Here is a 26,761-nt window from a genome sequence, read left to right as displayed (position 1 = left end):
AGAAATTGCTTTGCAAGTGAAAAGCTGCATTTTGCACCAGCTGAAGTTTCTGGGTGATCTTAAGGTATAGGCCAGAGTTACAGATGGAATTGGTGCTGGAGGCAGGATTAGAACTCCTGAGTTCTAGCTTCCAGTCATGTGCTTAGAGTACAAGACCAGGAATGTCTCAAGTAAAGAAATAATACTTTAAAAATAAAATGGAGAGACTTGTAGCATTCCTTTTGCAAATTTCAGGCAGGAAAAAACTGCTCTGAGATTTAGACTTTACAGCGAGGGAAAACAACTGACTTGCCTTCACAAAGGATATATCTACACTACAAAAGTTATGTCGATGTACAGCCACTGCAGTAACTAAATTGGTTCTGCACATCCACACTATGTTCCTGATGTCTGTGCTGCTCATCCTTAGTAGGAGCGCTTGCATTGATTGAATTGTCAGTGTGGGGCATAGTGGGATGGCTTCGGAAAGCCAGCAACAGTCAATATAAGTAGTGCAGTGTCTACAACTATGCTGATCTATGCGCTACGCCTCTTGTGGAGGTGGAGTTAAGTCGAGGTAAAGGACGAGTTACATCGGCAGGAGCAACATTTTAGTGTAGATACTTACAGAATTAGGTTGATGTAAACTGCCTTGCGGCAACTTAGTTCTGTAGTATAGACCAGGGCAAAGTCTGAGGTAGTTTTACACAATACTTAACATGTTAAAATTTCCACCTCATTTCTGCAACGTGGAAATTGTACAACATGTTGGAAGTGTTTGTATAGTAATATTTAAATAGTTTGTAACTTAAGGCATGAAGTCCAGCCCTGTGTTTAGTAGACCTTGCAATCGTTTCTACGTTTGAAATGGCATTACATGCGTAGTCCTGTGTTGATATTTTTGTTTTAAATATCTTGACCACATTGATAATTATGGATGAGAAACTTGTATATGGATATTAATCAGTGAAAAGCTGAATTACCCCGCTGGGATTTGAGCTTATGCTTCTTAGGTTCTGTATCCTACATTGATTGCCTGTGTGTGCATTTGTAAGGTCATATTTATATGGATTCTTGTTATTCCAATAATATGAAGTTGGAAATTTGTTTTTAGAGGTTAGAGATGAAGCAGATAATTAAAAAATTAAAACCATTATATCCTGGCAAAACTGCAGGCGCACATGAGTTACACACCAAAATTGGAAAGGAGAGATGTTGATGATGTCATGGTATGCCTGAAGCTAGAGGGAGGACAAGAGATTAATTCTTTTATTGCTCGTAAGGCTGTGAAAGAAGCATGAATGTAAGCCTGGCTTGAGCATATGGAAAATCTTAAGAAAAATGGGGGGGGGGGAGTCAGACGCTAAATACTGGTAAACAAATTGCCAACCAACAGTAACCTTGGATTTAGAATAGTAGGATAATGCCCCCCGCCCCCTCCAATAACTTACATCAAATTCTGCCCTCTTACTCACGTAGAATAGTGCTTTAAAGTGGGAGGGTTCTCACTGAAATCATTTTGCCTATTCAGAGATAATATTGAGCCTGGGTAAAGATGGCAGAATTTGGCCTTAAATCCTTATTCTGTTGTGCCTCTCATACTGGTAAATACTTCATATTGGCATAGGACAATAATTTATGATGTGTCATTGTGGATTTGTTAAGTAGCACCATGAACATCTTGAAAAAAGAAAAATCTGGGTTGTGCGTGTGCTTATGCGCATGCATGCACATACGAATTTTGCGTGAATAAACTAGAATTGCATGTACCACTTGTTTATAAGTGTGCTCATACTTTAAGGTCAATATGGTGTAAATTATATTCATTCCAATGCTTCGATCAAAACAAGCTTTCAGTTGTAGAGAACTCTGACGTGCACAGTAATTTCAGTAATTTATTTTAGCATAATTTGTGAACATAAATGCTTACATATTCAGTCTTGTAGGACAGGCTTGTGTGGTTTAATTAGGCTTGGAAGGATTGGATTTTTAACTGTAAATGTTGATAAACGTTGATTTCACTGTATACCTATAAATTAATGAAAAATATTTCCATTGATAATGATCAAAATTTATAGATCAGCAAAGTAAGAAAATTCTGCTTTGAGGACTTATTAAGGTCAAAATCCAGTGGTTTAAACTTCTGAATTAGGCTTGTTACAAATGAACTAGTAGAAACTGGTATGATTGGTTGATCTAAGGATTTTTACTTTGTATAGTTTGACATGTGATGTTGACTATTTGTGATTTAATCGTCTATAAAGTTTAACTTTTTGAATCTCGACATCTACTGTCATTAAGTAATTGTATGACCCCTAAGTCCCATAATTTCACTCTACTGTGAAAATTTAAGTAGATAAAAATCTAAAAAAAACTTTTTTTAAAAATTGGTATCTGTCAAAATTGTACAAAAATGAAACTCAAATTCTGCCAAGCCTATACAAAAATTAAGACTAGAAAACATTGTGTAGAAAAGAGGAACTTTTTATTTTAGAACTATATTCAACTGGAAATGAAGCAGCATAAGAAATTATGGTGAGCCTCCGAGGATATAATCTTTTATGTATTTTCTTCCCTTTAAAATTGTTTTATTTCTTGCAGTTTTTAAGGATCTTGCAGCCTTTGAGGCAAAATTCCGTTAACTTTAGTTGGGAGCTTTGCCAGAATAAGGACAGCTCTAAGAGAAGATCTAAGAGAAGAAAGCATAAAATGGCCTGAAACTGTGATTAAATGTTCCCATAACAAATTGCACTTCTGAACAGATCTTTCTATACTACATTTTTTGCATAATTTTTGGAATTTAATTTAATAAACATAGAACTAATCCGTTATCTAACATACAGGCTGGCTCTAGGGCTGTCCCTAAAAGTTCTTGGGGGGCACTCTGGGTAGCTATGGCTCCTTGGCTGCTCTGCAATGTTAGTGCTGCAGCCATTCAAGTTTAATGGCCAGTGGATCAGTAATTTCATATTCTCCCAACAGCACCATGCGGTGGCCTGAGAAGGAGCCTCAAGAATTCTCCCTTTGCAGACTTTCAGCATCCAGAACCATGTGCAGCAGAATCTCATTAGTTGTGTGGCAGGCAGGGTCCTCTGCAGTTGCAGAATATTAAGGAAGATTTGCCCCACAGAGGCAGAGCAAATGTTGTGCACATCAGATGACTGCCTTGGTTTATGCTGCTAATTAGGTAGCCAAATTAGTTCTTCAGAAAGTTCAAAAGATGTAGTGAATACAGTTTGGTCCATTATGTTCATTATTTCATTGCATATAAGAAAATATTTAAGGGGGAAAAGTTTTCTGTATATCTTTGTGTGAAATGTTAAATGAGGTGTGGCTGGTCATGTCTGCTAAATATATCTATCTGCTTTGAATAGAAAGTCTTAATTTATGTTAAAGGAAAACTCCAGTGTTGTTTTATCAAAAAATAGATAACTTTTAGCAACTGTCTATTTAACGGTGCTATAATGGCTAATAAATATAAATGTAGAACTTATTCCATGGTGGCCATGTGTTTCTGCAAAAAATAGGACAGGGAGAAACTCCATTCTGCATTGAAATCAATGGGAAAGCAGGGACTTAATATAGCAAGTTTAAAGAAAACTGACAATATATATTTATTTATAAATTTGTGTCTATATATTGTGTATATGGTTGGTGGTGGGTGGTTGTGGTTGTTGTTATTTTGCTTTTGTTTGTATTTAAGGTTTTGTTTCAGCTTGTGAGTCTGTTTTGCTAATGGTTGATGTCCAGGAATTGCACATGAGGATAACATGACTTTCTCTCCATACCCTAACAAGATCAGAGGACAACTTGCACTGCAGGGTGTGCGGGAAAATCTGGTCTGAGTGCGCTGATCTAGGTTATGGGAATGAAGATAAAACTGTTTTTTAGGGAGCAGGCATAAAGATACAGGTTATTTGCTTTTCTCAGAGGTTCCTAGATCTTGTCTGGTGATAAGCTAAAGAAATAATGCAAATTTAAAAGAAAACAGAACTAAACTCACAAGTCTCTATTTTAATATATTGAAACTTACCTAACATAAGACTTCAGTGTCCAGTATTCTTCCCGTTGATTTCAATACAGAATGTTCAGTCTTGTCCTAATTGTTCTTACTACTTGCCTGTTTACAGGAAAATGGCAGTCTCCATGGAAAAAGCTCAGACATCTCCACAGCCATAGAAAAGTTGAAACCTCAAGAGGTACTGCTTAATTTGTTTCTAATTTGAGTGTGTGATTTATCTGCTTGTAGCCTAATGTGGGAGTTCTCCTTTAAAAGACAGACTACATTGACTTAACTGTTTGACTCTAAATCAGTGACAGAATATGGCTGGGATTTTCAAAAGTGCCTAGAGAATTTAGGAACCCAACTCCCATTGAAAATTAAATGAAATGGTCAATGGGAGTCAGGGACTTACCTCCCTTAGGCTCCTTAGAAAATCCCAGCCTACATATGTAGCTGTAACACTTAACAAATAAGCTTGAAAATATGTTTGACAGTCAATTCATTACACATATTTCACGTCCCATCACTCAGCTTACATTTGTGAGGCTTTCTGGGAATGTTGACTACCATCCTAGCAAAGCAAATTAGGGAGCACTTTTCTGCATTGCTTTCTGTACAGTATTACTGTGATAACCTCAGATCTGGATGCAGAAAGAGGCACAAATCAAGATAGGCAACTTTTGTGTACAAAATACATTGTGTGCATGATTGTCAGTGCTGTCATAAATGTAAATTTCTTATTCAAACAAGTGCTTAAAATGATAATGTGTTGGACCTGTGAATGTTTATATGAAATCCTGTACCTTGACGTCCATAAATCTGACACAATGAACTGTGGCCACCAGTTTAGATTGTTCCCTATATGAAGAAGATGATAAACTGGGTTTTTCATTGTAAATACTTACAGAAAAATCATCAAAAATTATTGGTTTGGCCATGAAGACTTTCTCTTTTACAGGAATGGATCAGAAATGGGAATTAGTGGGTCCAGTGGAACTTTGCAAAACCCTGAAATCTGCCCTGTCTTTCAGCTGAGTAGACTGAAGTCATATTTACTATGCTGTGTCAACCTTTCTTCCTGTTGTGATTACGTGCTTTCCTGTGAATCCTAGGTCATATGTAAAGGGACAAGCGTAGCGATGTTTGGACATTGGATAGGTGCCCGAATGCTGATTAGCATACATAGGGTCCTCCCTTGAAGAGCAACATACAGCTAAGGATGGTTTTTTTGGTCCACTTGGATTCATGACCCTTTGCATTAGTACTGTAGCAGCCTCATGGACATTTGTTATAGAAAGATGTAAAGATGCTCTTTGAAAGTCTTGCTAAAGACCCTTAGACGCTAATTCTGCAGTACTTCACTGAGAGAAATGTCAACTGAATCCTGTGAGATTTTGGCCCATAGCTCTCAGGCATTTTTCTTCCAGTAACAATATGCCTCCCAACCTCCAGAGTTTCCACTTCCTTTGTGAATTGTCCGTTGTAGAAGAAAACTGATAACATGGAAACAAATTGGTGTCATCTCTTTGTCTCGGATAAACATTGTCTTTTACTTAAAGGTTATTCTACTTCTACGATAGTCTTTACTGCACTTTGGATAATGGTGGCTTTTATTTTTGTGAATTAAACACCTGTATGGTTGAGGCTTTTTTTTCTTTGTTTTGGTTTTGTTCTAACAATGCCTTTTTAATGAAAGGAGCGACTTAGTTCTGCATCTGTTCAGCCGTCTCTCTCCAAAGGAAGAATATTTAAAAATGCTAAAATCAGCCATTTCTCCCCATGGTAGGCCTCCTTAGGATTTAACAGCCAAAATCCTAGGCCATAATTTAACTATAGAATTTTCTTCTTGGCATCTAAGTTGTGAGTGCTTGTGTGCAGTTCTGGCATATATAATAAAATAAATATTGGAACTGCATGTTTTGATATAATACAAGATGGGGCCCAATATTTGATATATTCATTTTGCCTTCCTTTGCAACTAGGAAAAATTGTCTCCATATACATATATACATTCACCGTAGCTGTCTCTTCTAAATACGCAGTGATGTAAAAGTACCTGAAACCAGAGTTGGCCTGATACATTAGATTTAGACAATACTCTAGTGTCAACAGGTTGTACGGCCTAACTATCTGTAAGTCTAAAATAGCTGAAAATATATTTTAGAGCCCAAATGGGGTATAGTTTGTGTCTATCCAACTTCACTTTTTATACCAGTAGTACATTTTAATTTGGTAAGAAATCAAAAACAGTATCAAGAGAAGACAGCAAGTTTTGAAATAGTGTTTTATACCTCTTAACCTCAGGTACAAAACGAGAGAGGAAGCTGTTAAATAGCAAAGCAAGACAAGAGGGACACAGAAATCCAGTAAGTGTTATCAAGTCTATTGTGTTTGTGTCCTTTTTGTCCTTTGTTTCTTGCTGTTTATATCTTCCTCTAGTTTATTATTCTGTACCTGAGAAGATGATCTGATATGAAATTCTATTTTAAAAAACAAACAAAACTTCCTGCACTCAAGGGTTGGGAGGCTTTTCCAAATGTAACATAACATGTGTTTATGTGAGTAAATTGATATATGACCAACATTTTCTAAAAAATGGGTGCCAAAATTTAGGCTCCAAATACCATATGTAGGTATCTAAATATGGCAGGGCACTCCTTTTTTAAAATATCTCAGAAATATTTATTAATATTCTAGTTTGTCTCCTAGTTTTCCAAGCTTTGTTTAAAGGCTATAGTAGTCAATTTTTCAATTCAGTTTGAGGGTTGCATATGGATATAATTTCCTAGAGTTTTGAGAGAAGCATTGAAATCTGTTTGCAAATTAGTTTCCAACAATAAAACATAGTTCTTTGTGCATGATACTTGGTAAAAAGCCAAATAAACAAACATTATCTTGTTTAATATAGGAGGGTGATGCTCATTTTAGGAGATTTTAAGGTACAATTGTGTATTTGGGATAATTAGATTCCGTGGTTGACTAATTAAATCCATACAACTTCAGTGTAATTCTTGACTTAGAAACCAGGGGAATCTGTGACCATTCCAAAATTGAGTACTACTTCAATGAATAATTGTCTGAAATCATTCTCCAAAGCTCTTAAACATGGAGGCTGCATAGGTTCCCAGTCCCATGTTTCCTCCCTGAGAAGCCGCTTACCTGTTTCAACATAGTATCTAGTAACATCAACCAAACATTTTAAGTTAGTTTTCTTTTACTTCTGGAGGGTGTATATAGAAACTTTCTTGGCTTCACCCATCATCCCCTAAAATCTAGGGTGGTGATAATACTTAACTTTCAAACAGTATGCTGTACAATGTTGGCTAATTAATACTCATACCAATGTGAAGGAGGGTAAATATTCAGTTTCTTATTTTGGGGGACAGAGCAATGGAAAGGTGGTGACTTGCCCATCGCTATCAGGATTAGAGCTCGGCAATACATAGCTCCTTGTCTGTTGCCCTAGCCATTAAGTAACTACTGTTGTGTATCTGACTTATTAAGCTGAAAGAAACTAAGAATTGGACAGCTCAAGGGTCCAGCAAAACAAGAGGTATGGGTTTGAATGCCTGTGTCTGAGTCCTCAGTATGCTGGCAGCTGCCGAGGTTGCATGCCTCCGCTAGGGAGAGACGAGGATATTTTCCTCCTGTCACTCTAAGCAGCTCTTGATGGCTGAGTTGAACTCAGTCGAGCCTTGTTGCTTAGAGTTGTAGCAGTAGTAGGCAAATGTAAATCATGTGGAGAAAGTGGACCACAGGCCAAGTTTGTCCTCTGCTATGTGGGTATAGTTCAGTTACCTATCATGGTTTCAGACTGCCTAGCAGGTTTGTGGAGCAAGTGGTATTATACCAAGAAAAGACAGAATACCAAATAATAGAGCCAGACAGTAGTGATGCTGGATTGAAAAGGCTGGGTGTTGGCAAGGTGAACAAAAATTGGGTGAAAAGTAGGGGTTTTCAGTTGACTTTGGTTATAAGGGAGAAGTTTATACAATGTTTCCTTATTTATGAAGTAGTACAGTCATTCTCAACCTTACATGCACTAAAATCCTATGTAACATCAGGAAAAAAGTTTCGTGTCTTCCCCACTTCTAACTAGCCATAAAAAGTGGTAGTGTTCACAATCTCCAGGCTGAAAACCATGTGTGACTAATTCTATACTGAATTTTAAACCATTAATCTTGCTGTCTTCTGGTGGAATTACTTTTTTAGACTGTAAGTGTCATGCACAATTTGAATCATTGTCTTTAAACCTGACTCTCTAGATTCTTAATCTGCAGCCATTTGTAATGGTGGTAACCATTCTCTAATATTTACTAGAGGTAGTTGTGTCAACTGTGGATTTGTAAGGTGTGAGCTATGCTGGGCCAATATGTCTTGCTCCTCTCTTTCACTGTCGTGACTATCTTAAATCTGATTTTTGTCATCTTGTTGAAACATGTCAGCATTGTTTTCAAAAGGACACTGATTATAACAGTTAACATGTCATCCCCATGTCCATCCATTTCCAGTTTGGTTTTTTTTTTTCACTTGAGAAAGTGAGTGTTCTGTTACCCATATTAAATATTAACTAACCATTACTGTGAGACTCTTAGAATGTTTCACATTCCCTTAAAATTCATAACCTGAGGTGTTACTATTGGTGCTTTGGTGCAGTATGAGATCACTGGGTTTTTTTCCACCTTGGGCAATTGGAGCTGAGGCATATCATCAATGTAGTGCGGTTGATCTTCAGGGCAAAGGGGAAGGTGACATACTTACAGCAGAAGCATCTCTTTCTCTTGTTTTTAATAATAAACAGCATTAGTGTCAGTCATGGAGGAAACTGCTTGAGGATGGGAATTGTGCTTTGTAGCTTGAACTGTTCTTTAATGTTTGTTGATTGTGAATGAAAATTTAGACCCATTACAATAGCATTGTTAGAATGAAAATATACACAAAGCAGGGTCGATAAAAAATAATGATTTAATAAAAAAATCAGATTTTTTTAATTTAAATCAGATTTTTTTGATAAAATGCTTTTTGAGGAAAAAACCTATCTAAAGATAGTTTTAATTAAGATACATTATAGCTCAAAGATATCTCATCATGGAATAGGGATTATAAATTCTGATTATATAGTATGAGACAATATATTCATGTAATGTTTAAGAAAAGTTTTGTAAATGAGTTCCAATAGTTCATGGATTAGGGGCCCAATTTTATGGTGTTCCAGCAGCTTCTCTATAGATTATTTAGGTTAATCTTTCTATCTACTGTGACAAAGTTCCTGCTCTACCTTGGTGGGTCTTGCACTTATTGGCGGATTTGCTTGCCTTGGAGCTTCACGGCAGCCCTCAGCTTGGCCGTTTTTCTGAACTCACAGTCTAGGTCAACTCCTCCTGTGTCTGACCAGGGGTTGGGAGGATTTGGGGGGAACCCGGGCCCGTCCTCTACTCCGGGTTCCAGCTCAGGGCCAGGTGGAATGCAGCTGTCTAGAGTGCGTCCTGGAACAGCTGTGCGACAGCTACAACTCCCTGGGCTACTTCCCCATGGCCTCCTCCCAACACCTTCTTTATCCTCACCATAGGACCTTCCTCCTGGTGTCTAATGCTTGTACACCTCAGTCCTCCAACAGTCCACGTTCTCACTCTCAGCTCCTAGTGCCTCTTGCTCCCAGCTCCTGACACGCACACCACAAACTGAAGTGAGCTTTTTAAAACCCAGGTGCCCTGATTAGCCTGCCTTAATTGATTCTAGCAGCTTCTTGATTGGCTGCAGGTGTTTTAATCAGCCTGTCTTGTCTCCAGAAGGTTCCTGATTGTTCTGGAACCTTCCCTGTTACCTTACCCAGGGAAAAGGGACCTACTTAGCCTGGGGCTAATATATCTGCCTTCTATTACTCTCCTGTAGCCATCTGGCCTGACCCTGTCACACTACCCAATGGGACTCAGAGCTAAGTCTAAAAGGTACCATTAGAGATGCTTAGTTTTGCAGTTCTCAAACTGTGGATTTGTGTCTCCAGAGATAACATGCTTGTTAACAGCAAAAATGTTTTTAAATAAATAATATAGAGAGGTGAGAAATAACAGACCTCAATCCTATTGTCCCTCTGCAAATTTGTGCACACAGAGTCAGTCTCTTATCTCTCTCTAAAAGTGCAAAGTTTCAAAAAGTTCAATGAATAGTAGATTGTTGGGGGTGGAATAGATCTGGACAAGGAGAAGAAGTCTAGAGATAAATGTGAGAATGGAGGGACAGGCAGTAGAAACAAAAGTGAAACTGTTTGAGCAGCATATTCCAGAAGTCTTGAGGTCTTTCTGAGTGTAGCCTTCATTGATTTGAGATCTACCAAACTATTCTTGCACTAGAAGGGAAAACCTATAATGGCAGCAGGCTGTAAAAGAGACCCAGTTTGGGTCTCATCTATCTCTGAGTTGTGAAGAATATATATTAAGGTTATAACAACCAACAAGAATGTACTTTTTATGTAGAAATCCATGATTAAATTGAGTTTTCCTGACTAGTGATTTAAATCAATCAATTTGATTTAAATCAAATCCATCCTGACACAAAGGTTCTTTACATGTATATTTCTGTATGTTATAGAACTTTAATGGAAGTTTCATATTTTTAAGGTGGTATCTATAATACCTGTGTTACAGTTCCAGGGTGAGCTGCACCTTAGACCCCCACTGTCTCTTTGTGGGCACTCCTTCTAAGTGACTGGCCCACACTATACTACTTTGTGTGGAATATTGCAATTCACCTCCGCTCAAAGACTAGGTCACCAGGTTACAGTACTCTTGTTTACCAACTGTCCTCAGTATGTCCAACTGGATCTTAGTCCCTGCTGTAGACTTCCCTTTGGGAGCCTGTGACCAGCATGCAAGTACAGTGACTGAGAGCAGCTTGTTCAGAACAAAGTATATTTTATTTATCCTTTTGGAACATAAACACTAAGGCGAGGCCTACAACTAAAACTTTGCTACATCGATCAAACCTGTGAAAAATTTCAGGCCCTACGTCACGTAGTTAGGTCAACTTAACTCCCAGTGTAGACGCAGCTAAGTCAACAGAAAAATTCATTCTTCCCGTTGGCCTACCAAATTTCTTTCTAGGGGGTGAATTAAAGGCGTTAAAACAACAAAATGCCATATGCTATCTTATCTAAATATTGGCCTTTCCTTGCAAGTTTAAGTAGGCTGCCCTTGTCCCAGGACTGCCCCTAGCATTGGGTCTGGATGAGGCAGATTGCACTCATGCAGGCCCTGCCTCTCAGTCTAACCATGCCATGTCCCTCCCATGAGTTCATAGGCTGTCTTTCATCCATTTCACGGTCCCCTTCATTCTGGGACATCTGAACCTGGTCAGTCCAGTTTATACATGTCTCTAGACTTCCAGTGGTGGATTTACTGTGTAGTACATTTGTGCACCAGTAATTGAATTAGTCATTTCCTGGTTCCTGGGTAGGTGGGGAGAGTTCCAGGTGGACTGGAATTAGCTCTTTAGGGTATGTCTACACTACCACCGCTACAGCTACAGCGCTCTGACATAGACTCTTACTACAGTGACAGAAGGGGGTTTTCTGTTGATGTAGTAAATTCACCCCCTAGAAAGGAATTTGGTAGGCCAATGGAAGAATGTATTCTTTCGTTGACTTAGCTGCGTCTATACTAGTGGTTAAGTTGTCCTAACTATGTCGCGTAGGGCCTGAAATTTTTCACAACTTTGAGTGATGTAGCTAGGTCAACCTAAGTTTTAGTTGTAGGCCAGGCCTTAGTGTTTCATAGAGCCAGTCATACCATAGTAATCAAACAGAGATACACACAATATTTATGTAAATTGTACAGATATCTCCCATGTTCTTCACAGCTGGAAAAGATAGTCTTTGCTACTTGTGTGAATGCACTGTTTTTTCAGTCTACAGATACACTGATTGAAACAGTAGCAGAGGTGTGACCTCAGACATTCATTTTAATGGAATGTTAACATCAGAGCTTAGCTGTGATCATTTAAATGCTAACACTATATTAAACAAGTAGCCAAAAAGCAAACACCCAGCTTGAATCCTTGAAGCTCAGTTATGAAGCATAGCTGGGTTGGATTTTGGTTTGTCTCCAAGGCCCTATATAGGAAGGGGGTTGGAGGGCACAAAACTGGACCTCAGCTGTTTGCTCTAGTTTAGAGTATTTGAGGAAAATAAAAGGCTGCACTATAATTGATTTGACCCTACAATAACAAATTATAGCTGAGCAGTGATAGTAAGTGAGTGAGGGACCAGTGTATGTATGTACTTTGTGCAGACTACTTTGTAGTTATCTACTTTAAGAGAATGGAGAAGACAGAGACAATGAAGTGAAACTTGTGACTTTGCTCTTCAAAAAGAAATTTGCTGCCTTCAGTGAGATTAGGACAAAGAATGTAATTTGCTGCCCAATATTCTGTTCTGAAAGAGCATAACTTGGGACAATACAAGGCTTTAGTAGCTTGCTTTTTAAGTGGAGAACAGGTGGGAGTAAAGGCTGGTGGGGGCATGGAGAGGGAACACTTGAACCACAGTTTTGTTTTGTTCTCTTCGTCCCTCCCCCCGCACACACTTTTTTAACAGACTTGGATTGCCCTGTTGTTAGTCAAGTTTGTGTAACTTGGTATGAATTACATGTGGACAGAATTAAGTTTGTCTAAATTTTAAAGGTGAAATCCTGACCCTGTTGAGGTTATAGCTTAATTCCCAGATTTCACCCAAAATATCAAGGGTAAGATTTTCAAAAGGCACAAAAGTGACTGTCAATGGGACTTAGGCTTTTAAGACCTGGTGTACAGTTTTACCAACATAAACATGTTGGTTAGGGCATGACTCTTCAATATTTACCAATGAAGATATATCAGTAAAAACTCTAGTGTAGATGCAGTTGTACCTGTATAACTGTGCTTCTAAGCTATATGGGTATAAGCAGTTGGACATTTTTGAAAATCTCACCCTAAGTCATTTAAGATCGGGTTTTGTGTAAGCAGATGGTAAAATAGAAGAACATAATAAACAGACATAGCAAGGTAGTGCAATTTGTAGTAGATGATTGCACAGGTTTATTTTCCACATGGTAGCCACTGTGGTATTTTTAGGATCTATAATGTACTAGCATTGATTTTATTACTACTAATTTATTTTTATTATTGACCGCAGCAACTCGAGGCCCCAACAAGGTTGGGGACTCATTTTGCTAGGAATCATATGAGCATGTATATTAAGAAACAATTCAAGCAGTTTACAATCTTAATTTAAGATGAGACGTAACAGGTGGATGAAATCAGGTTGCAGCCATTGGTTTGCTTTACTTATGAACCTCATTCAGAGAATCAGACAGAACTTGGCAGTAGAAGGATGAAACTTATTAAAAGCAAATAAAATGTGAAACCTTCCAACCTTGGGAGTATGCCTTAAACTGCTTTACTTCATTTTTTTTTCTGACTGTATTTCATGCCAGATAGACTCAGGAAGGTTACCATGGTTTATAAACATTTGTTGCATGTGGCTTAAGACGACCCATGGAGTCAGGAAAGTGATATGAGAAGGTGGAATTTCCAAAGAAAATGAAGTCATAGAAGAAATAAGCAAATTAGACACATAGCATCTGAAAATGAGTTCATTTTTGGTTTGCAGTTCAAAATAGTTAAGAGTTCTGGAATAAAGTTTCTGCTTGGATCAAGGCACAGGAAAATGCCCAAGATGCCTGTGAAAGTTCCTGTTAAAGTGAAGCACTGATATTAAGCTGAATTTAAGTAAAATTGGTATGATTTTGGTAGCTATAGTTTTTGAATTCTGGTATCTTGTTGATGTGAGGTATTATTTTATGGTGGTTATGCTGCTGTTTGCTCAGTTTAGTTAGCTGTGACTCCCTTTCTCTGGCACATGCATTTATATGCAACAACTTAGTTGTTTTAAGAGATGTCTTTTTCTCTAACTCACCAGCTGTTCCAATCTGCAGTGTTAAAAGGTTAACTCTTTGATAAAAGTTTGTAGTCTATCTAAATATTACTGATATGTGGATAATGTCATTGTTTGACTATAGATAAAACAGGTCAAAGGAAGATCAAGGCCTTTGATTTATGTTTTGTTCTTGTTACTCCCTAGTCTTTCCCAGTCACATACCAGCAAGGCTAGCCAAAGACAGTTGAGGGCCCATTGTGTTCTGAATGCTTACTCATGTTGGCTTGGCAGTTATAAAGAAGGACTGTGTTTCTGTTGAAATTCAGGCTGCCTTGGGCACCAGCTGCACAATAGCCCAACAAACACAACTGCCTTGAGCTCCAGTGGTTAGTGCCCCCAGACAGTGATATTTTTGGGACCACAGCCATGCCATAGGGACTTCTGAGATCATCTGACCAGTTTGAGTTATCATTGCAGTAGAGAGATATTCATCAAATCACAGAGAGTAACATTCTTACTAGAACAGCAGTTTTACTTTGTGAATTGCTGAGTCTCTGCCACCTTCTATCTTCTTAGGCCTTGGCTACACTTGCAAGTTAGAGCGCATTAAATCAGCCCTGGGCGCCCTAACTCCTGAGGTGTCCACACTGGCAAGGCATGTAGAGCGCCCAGACTCCATGACTGGAGTGCCCCTGGTAATCCACCTCCACGAGAAGCATAAAGCTTGCTGCACCCCAGCTGGAGCGCTGTGGTGCCAGTGTGGATGCCCTGGTCTATTAATGCGCTCTGATCAGCCTCCATGAAGTGTCCCACAATGCCTGTTCTAGCCACTCTGGTCATCATTTTGAACTCTATTGGCCTGCCCTCAGGTGACCAACTGTCAGACCCACCCTTTAAATTCTCTGGGAATTTTGAAATTCCCCTTCCTGTTTGCTCAGCAAGGTGTGTAGTGCTCTCAGCGAATCTTTCCAGGTGACCATGGCTTCACGCGCCAGGCAATCCCCAGTATGGAGCAATGGCGAGGTGCTGGACCTCATCAGTGTTTGGGGGGAGGAAGCTGTCCAGTCCCAGCTGCGCTCCAGCCATAGGAATTACGATACCTTCGGGCAGATATCAAGGGCCATGATAGAAAGGGGCCATGACTGGGACGCACTGCAGTGCAGGGTTAAAGTGAAGCAGCTGCGGAATGCCTACCGCAAAGCGCAGGAGGCAAACCGTCGCTCCGATGCTGCACCTATGGCCTGCCATTTCTACAAAGAGCTGGAGGTGATACTTGGGGGCAACGCCACCTCCACTCTGAAGAGCATTATGGACACTTCAGAGGCTGTGGCAGCCCAGAGTGCAACAAGGCAGGAGGAGGAAAGTGGGAGTGAGGGTGCTGAGGAGGAGGGGGGCCCAGAGCCAGAGGACGGACCGGCATCCTCAGATGCATGCAGCTAGGAGCTGTTCTCAAGCCAGAAAGAGGGTGGCCGGTCAAAGCAGACGGTGCTTGGGGAAGAACAAACAGCAGAGGAGGTGCCCGGTAAGTGGCTTTTATTTTGGAAAGGTAGTTGTTTGGTGTGGGCTCTTCAGGCAAAGAGGGTTGCAGAAAGAAGGGTTCGGGCTGCGTGCATGGCTAGATGCGGAATAGGGCGTTGATGTGCTCTCTCACATTGTGGTAATTGGCCTCAGTGATCTCATCGAAGGTCTCATTCAGAAGCTGGGCAATCCGCTTGTGCAGGTTCCTTGGCAGAACTACTGTGCTCCTTGTCCCAGTAAGGCTAACATGTCCACGCCACTGTGCCCTGAGTGGTGGGGGGACCATTGCTGCACACAGGCAAGCCACATAAGGGCCAGGATGGAAGCCGCATTGTAGTAAAAGACCCTCCCTTGCTTCCCAGGTCACCCACAGCAGTGAGATATCTTCCAGGATAAACTCATCCTGTGGAAAATGTGAGGACAGTGTTCAGTATAGGGGCCCCCTGCAGCTGTTGGCTCTCCCCAAGGCACAGAACCCCAGAGGACGGTATGGCCCTGAAACAATCAGTCCCCCTTGCCCCTGTGGTTACTCACCATTTTGGGGCTTTTGTGGGTTATGTGCACTCGCTTTGGGACGGACACTTTCTGCTATTGTCTACACTGTGCTTGTCTTTAATTTCGGCCGAATCGTTGCTCTGTCTAGTGTGAACAATGCTGCCTCTGTTAAACGTTGCATTTTGGCTTTACAGATGCAACCTGGAGATCCCAGCCATCCTTGTTATCAACCGCCGAAAGGCTGCAAAAAATCAAGAAGCGGCCGCGAAGAAGCAAGGGGGACCTTCTGCATGAAGTCATGCAGTAGTCCCTTACTGAAAATCAAAAAGTACAGGAGTGGCGGGAGACTGAAAGGAGGCTCTGCCAGGAGAATGCGGATCGCCGGCAACAAACCACAGAGTGGCTCCTAAACATTATGGGGCGCCAAGCGGACGTGATGCAGGTGCTCATAGCACTGCCGACGGAGCAGATCCACGCCCACCCTCCCTGCAGCCCTTGTCCCAAAACTCTTGCCCTTGTGCCCCCATGTCACCGCCAACCCATTTTCCCCAACATCTGGTTTCTTATCACCACCAGCTGCCTCCAACACCTGTAGCTTCACCATCCAGCCGTGCAAACTACGACTCTTAACCACTGCACTCAACCCCTATCACCATGCATTTTAGCCAGCCTGCAGTGCAGCACTCATTGCACGGCACTCCAGATAGGAAGGCTGAATATGATAACGGGACCTATGCAAATCTGTGATTGTCCTGTTCCTCACCCCGCCCCCTTCCCTCCTCCCATACAGCACAGATGTGTCATGCCATGTGTGTTTCCCCAGCAGTTCTGTTTCTTTTCAATAAATGAATTTTTTCGCTTTGCAAACATTCTTTATTGCATTAAGTAAAAGATAGCGTAGGCCGGGAAAGCAACAGGCACTGCAAGTCAGTGCATCATATGTAGCAAACACAGGTGCTTGCTAGCATTGGAACCACTGCACTTCACTCCTGTGCAGGGCACCAAACATTACTAGTGGCTTTCAGCATTGAATTGCTCGCTCAAGGCATCCCTTATCCTTACAGCCCCGTGCTGAGCCCCTCTAATAGCCCTGGTCTCTGGCTCTTCAAATTCAGCCTCCGGGTGTTGAACCTCTGTGGTCCATGCCTGAGTGAAGCTTTCACCCTTCGCTTCACAAACGTTATGGAGGGTACAGCACGCGGCTATAACCATGGGGATGTTGTCATCGGCCAGGTCCAGCTTCCCGTACAGATAGCGCCAGCGGCCCTTTAAACGGCCACAAGCACACTCCACCGTCATTCTGCACCGACTCAGCCTGTTGTTGAACTGCTCCTTGCTGCTGTCAAGGCTCCCTGTGTATGGTTTCATGAGCCATGGCATTAAAGGGGGGGGTGGGGTCTCCAAGGATCACAGTGGGCATTTTGACTTCCTTTCCTTCTGGTCTGGGAAGAAAGTCCACAAGTGCCTGGAGAACCATCGAGAAATACCCCTTCCGATTTATGTATTCAGTGGCTGGGTGGTCTGGTGCCAGAATTGGAATATGCGTGCCATCTATTGCCCTTCCGCAGTTAGGGAAACCCATTTGTGCAAAGCCAGCCACAATGTCATGCACGTTGCCCAGAGTCACGGTTCTTCTGAGCAGGATGCGATTAATGGCCCTGCACACTTGTATCAACATGATTCCAACAGTCGACTTTCCCACTCCAAACTGGTTAGCGACTGATCGGTAGCTGTCTGGAGTTGCCAGCATCCAGATTGCAATAGTCACATGCTTGTCCACCAGCAGGGCAGCTCTCAATCTCGTGTCCTTGCACTGCAGGGTGGGGGCAAGCTCAGCACACCGTCCCGTGAAAGTGGCTTTTCTCATCCAAAAGTTCTGCAGTCACTGCTCGTCATCCCAGACTTGCATGATGTGATCCCACCACTCAGTGTTTGTTTTCCAAGCCCCAAAGCGGTGTTCCACTGTGGTGAGCATGTCCGTGAATGCCACAAGCAATCTCGTGTCGTATGCGTTATGCATGTTGACATCATCGTTGGACTCCTCACTGTCACTTTGTAGCTTAAGGAGTAGCTCGACTGCAATTCGTGACGTCCTGGTAAGACCCATCAGCATATTCCTCACAAGTTCGGGATCTATTTCTGCAGCCCGAAAGGGAAGACAGAGCGCGCAGTACAAAAACCATTGAAAGATGGTGCCAACAGAGAGAGCCAGCAGGGAGAGACAAAGCCATTTGATGCAGGTTATATTCTGCACAGGTGTAAATAACTCTACAATATGCAATACAATTGGAGAATCGGGCTCAGTGAATATTAATTTAAATTTAGCTTAGGTAGACCAACTCCATCAGTGGTGTGTGGATGCATATGAACGCATTTTGAAACAAACTTTTGACTGTCTAATCACGGCATTTAATATTTGGAAGAACCCTTTTAGAACAACTCAGAACTAATTAGGAACAACTGTACTATAACAATATGATTATGAGGGTTTTGTAATCAGATGGTGGCTCATGATGGAAGGGAAACTAAGTCTAATGAACGAAATAAATATCTGAAATGAAATCTGAAGAATCCCTTTTACTGAAGTACTGGCAGGAGGAGAGTAAAAGACTTTGCCATTCATGTAAATTCCCACCCCCAGTACAATTGTTTAATTCTCTTTCTCTCCCTGTCCCTCCTAAAAAGTATTAGATTATAACACTAACTTTGTTCTTTGGGGCAGTTAGCCCTGGGTATTGGATAGGGATTTGTCGCTCTGATGCTGTGTAAGAGAACCCAAATGATTATGACTGGTGAAATGAGTCTTCTTTTAGAGGTGTATTCTGCCCGCACCAAAGACGGAATCCTAAGAAGACCTTTTTTTTTTTTTTTTTTTTTTTTTTTTAATAAAGGATTTAGGTTTCTGAAGCTGGCCTACATTGCTGCTTTTTCTCTATCTGTAGTATATGGAATGTCTTTATTGATAATTTACTTATCAGATTCTTCTCTCTCTTTTAAACTTAAGTGCTGTCTTGTAAAATGGTTGTTCATTTCTATGTATTTTATATCAATTTTACTGGGATTTTTTTTCAGTGTCTGATCACAAGCTGATGAATTAAACAGTAAACTAAGCATCTTGGAGATTACTGCATAGACCATATATCGTGTAAAATCTTTTGTTTCTTCATTTGGCACATTTAATATGTTGTTTCATTTCAACACAAAAATAAACCACATGTGGTGACCTTAGCTACAAGCCGCTCCATTTCCCAGGCAGCTGCTGCTACATGCTGCCTGTCTGACAGACGGGGCTAGGTCATGGTTACCACAGGACACCCTTATGGTCATAACCAAGTTGTAAATGTCACTAAGATTCTTTCTGAATGTCTATCACATGTGTATCACTGATTCTGAAGTAGATAAAATGAGCCAAAGATGCATTTGGGAGTTGGGACTCCCAGAAGATTACTTTTAAAGCAGAATAGCAGAAGGAGTTGTGACATGCATCCATAAGCAGTTGTAGTGATTTGACAGTTATTTAGCCCTCAGTTACTAGCCCTTTGGTTGAACTGACAGCACGCCTGCAAAGATAGTGAGGCCTGTTTCAGCCCCATTAATGTCGTCTTGAATGTGAGCCTGCAGTCTGGAAAATGATAAATGTTCAGTGATTGATGATTTTATAGTCCTAGGGGATTCTGGGTGGTTTCTGGTTGCTGTGAGCCTGAGCAATTTTCCCCCCTTACTTGGGCCTCTGCTTTAAGTTTGTGTAGCATTTAGTATGAGGAAATTTAAACAGATGAGTAGCCAGACACTTTAAGATAAGCAAGATTTTACTGAATATTGTGGAAAACTTTGATTATGAAGCAGATGCAATTTTGAGGGCAAGGTCCCATTTAAATACATTTTTGATTCAGTGTAATCCTTGAACCAGATATATCTATGACCAGTCTGTGGCTAACACCATTTTCCTAGTGAGGGCTCAATATTGTTAGAAAAAGATGAAAGCATTCTGACCTACATGGAAGAAAATTGAATAATTGCCTTAATGGAACAATATGTGCAGCTTGAAACATTGAGGGGTTTGCTACATCCATTGCTTGTTCTCCTCATGGTTCTGGAGCAAATTATCAGATAAGCCACTATTTCCTGTTTACACATGAGTCATCTTTCCAAGCATATTAGGTTAGCTACACTAATATTAGAAAGGATGCAAATAATCTTTTATTTTGAATGCTTGTTTGCAAGACAGGTGGCAGAGCTGGGTTTCTCAGCTTAATCAGTTCTGGTAAACAAACCTGTTGTAGATGAGCAGTGGCATTTAGTGCTTGATAACACTAAAATGCCTATTAATCTGTAACCTTAATTTAGTCTTCAAAGGGGGAGCGGTATTTCCTCTTCTCATTCACAGGAATACATTTTCTCCTCATGCCAGACTTTATATCTTGTGCTTGAAGATGTGAACAGTAATCTTTAAACTTATGTCAGTCATCGCTTCAGCCTAACACTATACATTTCTGGAGAAGCTATAGTGCTCTACCTGCAAAAAAATTTGAATACTTCTATATTATTTAATTTTTGGAAACTTTATCCATGGAAACACAATTTATTAGGCTGAAAAATGATGCAGCTTCTTTTCAGATGGGAGGGGGAGAGAAGTCACACAGTATGAAATATGGGCAGAGTGTGTTTTCCACAAGATACTCAGACCTGAAAGCCAACTTTATGATGAATGACCATTGCAATGCTATACATTTAATTAGGAGAGTGTCATTACACTCAATTAGCAGGGCTGCCAAATAATCTGTTTAATACTCTGGTCTTTTTTTCCTTAGGGTTTTGCAGACAGCCCTCATTATGGTGATCACTTGAATGACAGTCGATTAGGGCCCCATGAAGGATTGTCCCCGACACCTTTCATGAACTCGAATCTGATGGGTAAGTTGGTAATTCTTTGCGAGTAGCCCCTCAAAGCCTCTTTGGTCAGAAAGAGACATTTTTCATCTCCTTGTCTAGGCCTGGCACATCAAGCATCTGGAAGTTTCTGCATTTCTCATGGCAACAGTGGTTTGCTATCTAAGTCTTTCTTCATAGGACAAGTTGCACCAAAAATGTAGCTTTCTTAACACAGGGACATTATCCATGATTTTGGAAAGAGGCTGAACTGCCAGTATTTTAGATAGTTGACTTAGAAAGCTATGGATAAACTGTGATTTCTTACAGTCTGGAAGACAAAAGCACTTCTAAAGACTTGTTTTAATTTTTTTCTTAGTCTTTTGTTTTTTTTCTGCTGCAAAGAAATTGAGTATTGTCACTCTTATGCACTTGTTGCAATATTTAGATGTCTGTTTCTAAGAACATAGAACACTGAATTGCATATTTATTGTAGGTTGTTCTCCAGTTAACACTTCATTGTTGTCCTCTTTGTTTGCACGTTCTCTTTTCAAATGTCAGTTTCTTTGGTGATATTTGCATTTGATATCCTAGCAAAATTGAGATTGTAACATACAGTATAGATTCCTTTTGATATGCAGTGATTTACATACATACAGTAACTCAGCTGTTACTGTTTCTATGCCTGTGGTCGTCCGTCCCCCCCCCCCCATTTTTGAAACTGAGAACTATGTCAAAACTGCAAAGAAAGCGACACGTTATCAGTGTAGTTGTTAAACAAGTTGTTTTTCTTGCCTGGACACCACTATTGCTAGAACATTTTAATGTACCGATGGTTGTCTTTTCCCCCCTCTGAACTTGTGGCCTAAAAACATCAATTTCAAATATTTACTCTTCGGCAGAGCAATGTCTTGGGGCAAATGCTGTCTAGTTTGTGCCTTAAATTTAGAGATGGTTCTGTACATTTTGCTTTGTATTTGTAAAGTTGACATTGTTTTACTTACGTATTTTGTTTCTTGTGTATGTGACCTATTTTGTGATATCAGTATTGTCCTTTTAAGACACAGCCAGGGTAATCTAAGTGGATTAACTAAATCCAAATCCTGGTGGTCTGCAATTTCTTTTGGAAATCTTTCTACTTTGCTCTGTCTTTGTTTACTACTTTAATCGTCTGCAAAGTGTAGCTGCAGACAAAGTCTGATACCAGCATGCACCCATTGCTAAAAGCAGTTATCCTTTTAAATCTTACTTATGAATCTCAGAATATAATAGTGTGGTTTTAAAATAACTGTGTATATGTATATGTGTATATATGAAAATATATAGTCCATATCACTAGATCAGTAGTGTTATATTTGAAGATCAGTGAAATCAGTAAAGTTTGCAGCTTGCTATTAATGTGCTAGAGGACAAAGATTTTTCCCTTATTGTTTCATATAAATCAGATCTTTTGCCTCAGGCTGAAAAGAGACAAATATTTAAATGTATTTATGGCTTGAGCAAAACACCAATCAAGGGTACATATGGCTTCCAAGTCCCATGTTTTCCTGCTTTTGTGTGCTTTCTTTTTGCTAAATTATTATATATAGCAGAACTAGATTTTGATTTGTAGTACAAAAGAGGGACAGACTTCGTATCCTCATGTTTTGTTTTGAATCACCCATTTCCTAAACTATGTAGAATTTTAAATAAGTGCAGAAATTATTGGCCTTCCTGTATCATCCTAGCTTTTCAGTTTTACTTAAGATGACTAGATGATTCTATTAAACATAATGGAATTATATCATTAGTACAGATTTGAGAAGAAGCCTCCATTGAGATTGCTTTGGAGGGGGAATTAAATGAATCGTAAGAGGTATGCATATCAATCGCTTGCTTGTAACAGCTGTGGACTAAAATATTTTGTAATGCGTTACAGCTAATGCTTCTCATTGGTTTTGCCTCCATTAGAGCTACTGTCTTTAATTTCTGTCTGTCCATAGAACACATTCTAAAGCTCATCTGCATGAAAGTATATCTCAGAGCCATAAAATAGTGTTTAAAAATATGCCAGCAGGATTGTCTGTTTTGCAAAAATTCACAGAAAACAATTTACGTTCACTTTGTTTGCATTGCAAAGATAAAAAGGTGCAACTCTGTGTACCATGCCTCTTCAGTGTGATTTTTAACTAACAAAGCCTAAAGTATTCCTGGGGGAATTCTGCACCACAATATTAAAAATTCTGCGCACAATATTTTCAATTTCTGTGAAATTCTGCACATTTTATTTTCAAAATAACACTATATAATCACAACAGTTTTAATTATTTTTGGTCATTTATTTGAAATACCTGTCAGCAAGTATGTCTGTAACAATACAGACAACAAAAAAGATTCAGAATTTTTTTTTTGACAAATAGATTCCTTACTAGGCATATTAATACAGAACTCTGAATAATAATTCATTTAAACTACAATACAGAACCATATTTCCCATACATCCCAGAAGCAGTGCAAAAGCTGGGGGGAGTCAAGGATGACGGAGGAGCTGAGGGAGAGGGAAATAATTGCTGGAAAGGACCAGTTATTGTAGGGTTCTTGGGTTTGGGGTAGGAAAAGTATGGAACAAGCTTTTTTGGTGGAGGGTGTGGGTTGGGATTGTTAGGACTTCGCCTGTGCAGACCCTGGCTGACCCCTAGCCTCTCCCATTCAGTCAGGCACATGTGTCCCTACACCCCCACTCAGACACCCCCTCCCCCCATCCCTATGTGGCCCTGCACCCCCCTCCCCCGTCTCCATGTGTGTCTGTGCTCCCACTCAGCCACCCCGTCCCCATGTGTGTCTGTGCTCCCACTCAGCCACCCCCCAGTCCCTCTGTGTCCCTGTACCCTCTCCCCTGTCCCCATGTGTTTCTGTGCCCCCACTCAGCCATCCCCCTGTAGCTCTGAACTCCCTCCCCCTCCCATGTGGCCCTGCACCTCTCTCTCCCCCCTGTGGCCCTGCACCTTCACTCCCATTCAGTACATGCCCCAGTCTGTCCTCCTCCACTAGCCCTTCTGAGCCCCTGTCTGACTCCCCAGCAGCCGTATGCTGTCTGTCTCCTCATAGCCCCTGTATCCTGATCTAGCCAGAAAGGCGGCATGAAGAAGGCAGGCTCTTTCTCTTCCCTAGCTGGTTGGGAGCGGCTGCTATGTTCAAGCACCACAATGCCGTCTGGTGGGCAAAAGCTGGAACTGCAGATGTTGTTTTCTGCTTGGAGTTGCTGCTGTGTTCTATTGCCACAGCACCCTCTCGTGGGCAAAAGGTGGAACTGCAGCAACTTTTCAGCAGAAGTTTTTTTTCTGCACAAAAAATTTAAAATATGCATGGCTCATTAATTATGCTTGCACGCAGTGGGGCAGAATTCTCACAGGAATACTAAAGAGATGTTGAACACTAGAAGGAAATGAAAAGGTTACGTGAAAAGGATTTCATTACTCAATACTGGTATCTGAATTGTTGGGCTTCTTTATCTCTTACCTTGAGATTGACTAAATAGGAAACAATAGGTTGTTCTTGGTTAGGAGAATCTCCCAAATTGCGGAGCCATTCTACCCACAAAAGCCAATCCATTTTGTGAGATACTGTAGTTAGCAGTTGCACACGTAAAGATATACATTTATAGCATAGGGCAAAGTTATTCTAAAAGGTTGTAGTTTGGACATTTTCATGATTTTGGGAGGAAAGGAAGAGCTGCACTGACAATGTGATCTTGACATGCTTGTTTGAAAGATTTGACTAGATTAAAGGGGATTGTACTCTGAGATCTATGCTTCAAAATTGGTGTCTATTACAACATAGTAATATGACTGAAATAGTTAAAACTAGCAGAAAGAGCAAAATCATATTTCACCATTGCTGTCAACACGTAAAAGCACCATTAAAAAGAAAGAATTGTATGTCAAGGGGATGTTGTTGTTTTGTATATTACATTCAGCCATAAGCTTATTTGCCTGGAGAGATAGAGGATTATAAAGTACCACTGTCTTTCATGATGGAGCTCTCAAACACTTTAATGATCTTGTACATTGCAAAAGAGAGAAATTTTGTCTAACAAGAGTTTATAATGATTCAATAATGAACAATTTGCCACAGAAAGATGCATTTCCATATTCATTTAGATATTCTGAAGTGTTTTGCAGAGGAAATAAAGCTATTATGTTGGATAAGTTAGTGTTCCTCACTAATGAATTCCAGAATTATCCTGTTCCGATTTGTCAGTGTGAAAAAGAGGCCATTCCTTGTATTTCACGTGAAACCAGTGAATCCTCTTGGCACCTCTGTATGCCATTAGTATCATATAGATTTGTATGCTACAAAATCACACTAAAATATACGGGCCATAATGTAGCACCATTTAGAGCTAATCTTTGCTTATTCAACATTTAATGTTTTAATTACTTTACATTCTAGAAAAATATTCACAAGAAAGTTAGTTCTTTTCCCAGTTGTGTGAAAAAGCCTTGTTAAACTGACCTCTGCTTGCACTGACATGCGAATTTTAACAGTATGCATGAAGGTCCACCCCTCTTCTATGTCTGTCTTTTCTGCCTCTCCTACTGGGGAAAAAGGATGAAGGCCATTGATGTCCTCTATCCTGTGTTGATTTGCACTGTTCCTAACTCCAGTCAATTACATGGGGTTGCACATTGTAAGCATCGTCACAGAATTTGGCTCTATGTATTCAATGGAGATGTGGGAGGCTGAACAGCAAATCACCCAGATGACATCAGTGGTTGGCTGTAGAGAGGGATGGGTTATCCTTTCAGGTTGGGTACCGTGCACTCAAACATTGCATTCTTGCCCTCTGGGCATTTCCCTAAAGTTTTGGTGGTGATGATGAAAGTTAAAGTAGAAGAAATACAGACTTATCCCATCTGGACAATTTGTTGGTTGGGGTGAAGTATGGAATTCCATGTGTTTTGGGCTAACAGAGTTCTCAGATGCCTAGGTGTCCATGGGAATGTAGTCAATTGAGAGCAATGCCTATTGGACCTTATGCACCATTTCTACATGTGGGAACGGTACTATGCAAAGCTTATAAAGGAGTTTCTTTCCCCAGATGTTTCTGGTGCTCTTGATCTCATTTGTACCCTCACTGGCATGAGCAGGATCGAACTGTTGGGGTTATGTGCTTCCTGTTTCATTTTGTGGGACCTGTCGACAGGGTACCTTAGGCATTTGCATATGAGCACCTGCTCCTGATGAATCAGTGACCCAGTCTCTCCTCCTTGCAAACTAGACTCTTGGTTCTTGTTAGGTACATTCATATCTCTATATATGAGTAATCTTGAGAGATGGGTGTGGAGAAGGAAACAATTATTCCCCCCCCCCCCCCGCTTACATGTGGAGGTGATAGGGAGGGAAAAGCCTGCTAAGTTGAGGAGTTATAAAAGGATGCTGAGACTTAAGATCAGAATAACTTAATTGTTTCCAGTAGCACCCACAAAGTGTTAGGTGCTGTACAAACACAAAGGTCAGCATTGTCTGAATAGATAAGTCTAGATGGAAAAGATGTATTGAATTAGTGAACTGTGCTCCTGTCAGAACAGATGACAGTCCCATGTGGAGGAAATTTCTGATATTAATCTGATACTAGAATATTTAGGCAGTGTAGGATTTACTGAAGAATATAAGGTATTTTGTGATTAAATGTCAACAGTGACCATCTTTGAAGAGAGACTGAAATACATACAAGAGAACTGAAAACAGCATCACCTACAGGGGAGGAGAGAATGGTATATTTGGATTTGTTTCAGTGCAGCCTCCTGCAGTTCTATCGCTCAAGAATGTATCATTAGGGATGGCAGAATTACTAGGGTTTAAAGGGTGAATGGCATACCCCTTGGTTTTCAGGTATTTACTGTTGCCCACCTTTTTGGGATGGGGAGGGAAAGTTACTGTCCCGCTGCTTTGGTTCTAACTCTGAATGTGTTCATTAAACACACCGAGTAGAAAGATATAGATGG

At 40.4% G+C, this 26,761-nt stretch overlaps 1 protein-coding gene across 18 annotated transcripts in view; it reads left to right on the top strand.

The window, feature by feature from the left end:
* TCF12 (transcription factor 12) overlaps window positions 1–26,761 on the top strand; it is a 283,371-nt gene that overhangs the window by 98,912 nt on the left and 157,698 nt on the right. For 9 of the 18 annotated variants that reach the window (XM_074966265.1, XM_074966272.1, XM_074966267.1 and 6 more), the window contains 2 exons: window positions 4,110–4,178; window positions 20,717–20,819. The exons of 2 other annotated variants lie outside the window; for them this stretch is intronic. In XM_074966265.1, coding sequence (XP_074822366.1) covers window positions 4,110–4,178; window positions 20,717–20,819 — 172 coding nt within the window. The remainder of the gene's footprint in view (window positions 1–4,109; window positions 4,179–20,716; window positions 20,820–26,761) is intronic. 7 more of the 18 variants (XM_074966284.1, XM_074966277.1, XM_074966274.1 and 4 more) reach the window with 1 other exon arrangement.

Source organism: Natator depressus, chromosome 10, assembly GCF_965152275.1.
Source record: "Natator depressus isolate rNatDep1 chromosome 10, rNatDep2.hap1, whole genome shotgun sequence".
In the NCBI taxonomy this organism is placed as follows: Eukaryota; Metazoa; Chordata; order Testudines; family Cheloniidae; genus Natator; species Natator depressus.
Note: the sequence above shows the minus strand (reverse complement) of the source record. Positions and strands in the feature narration are given on the sequence as shown.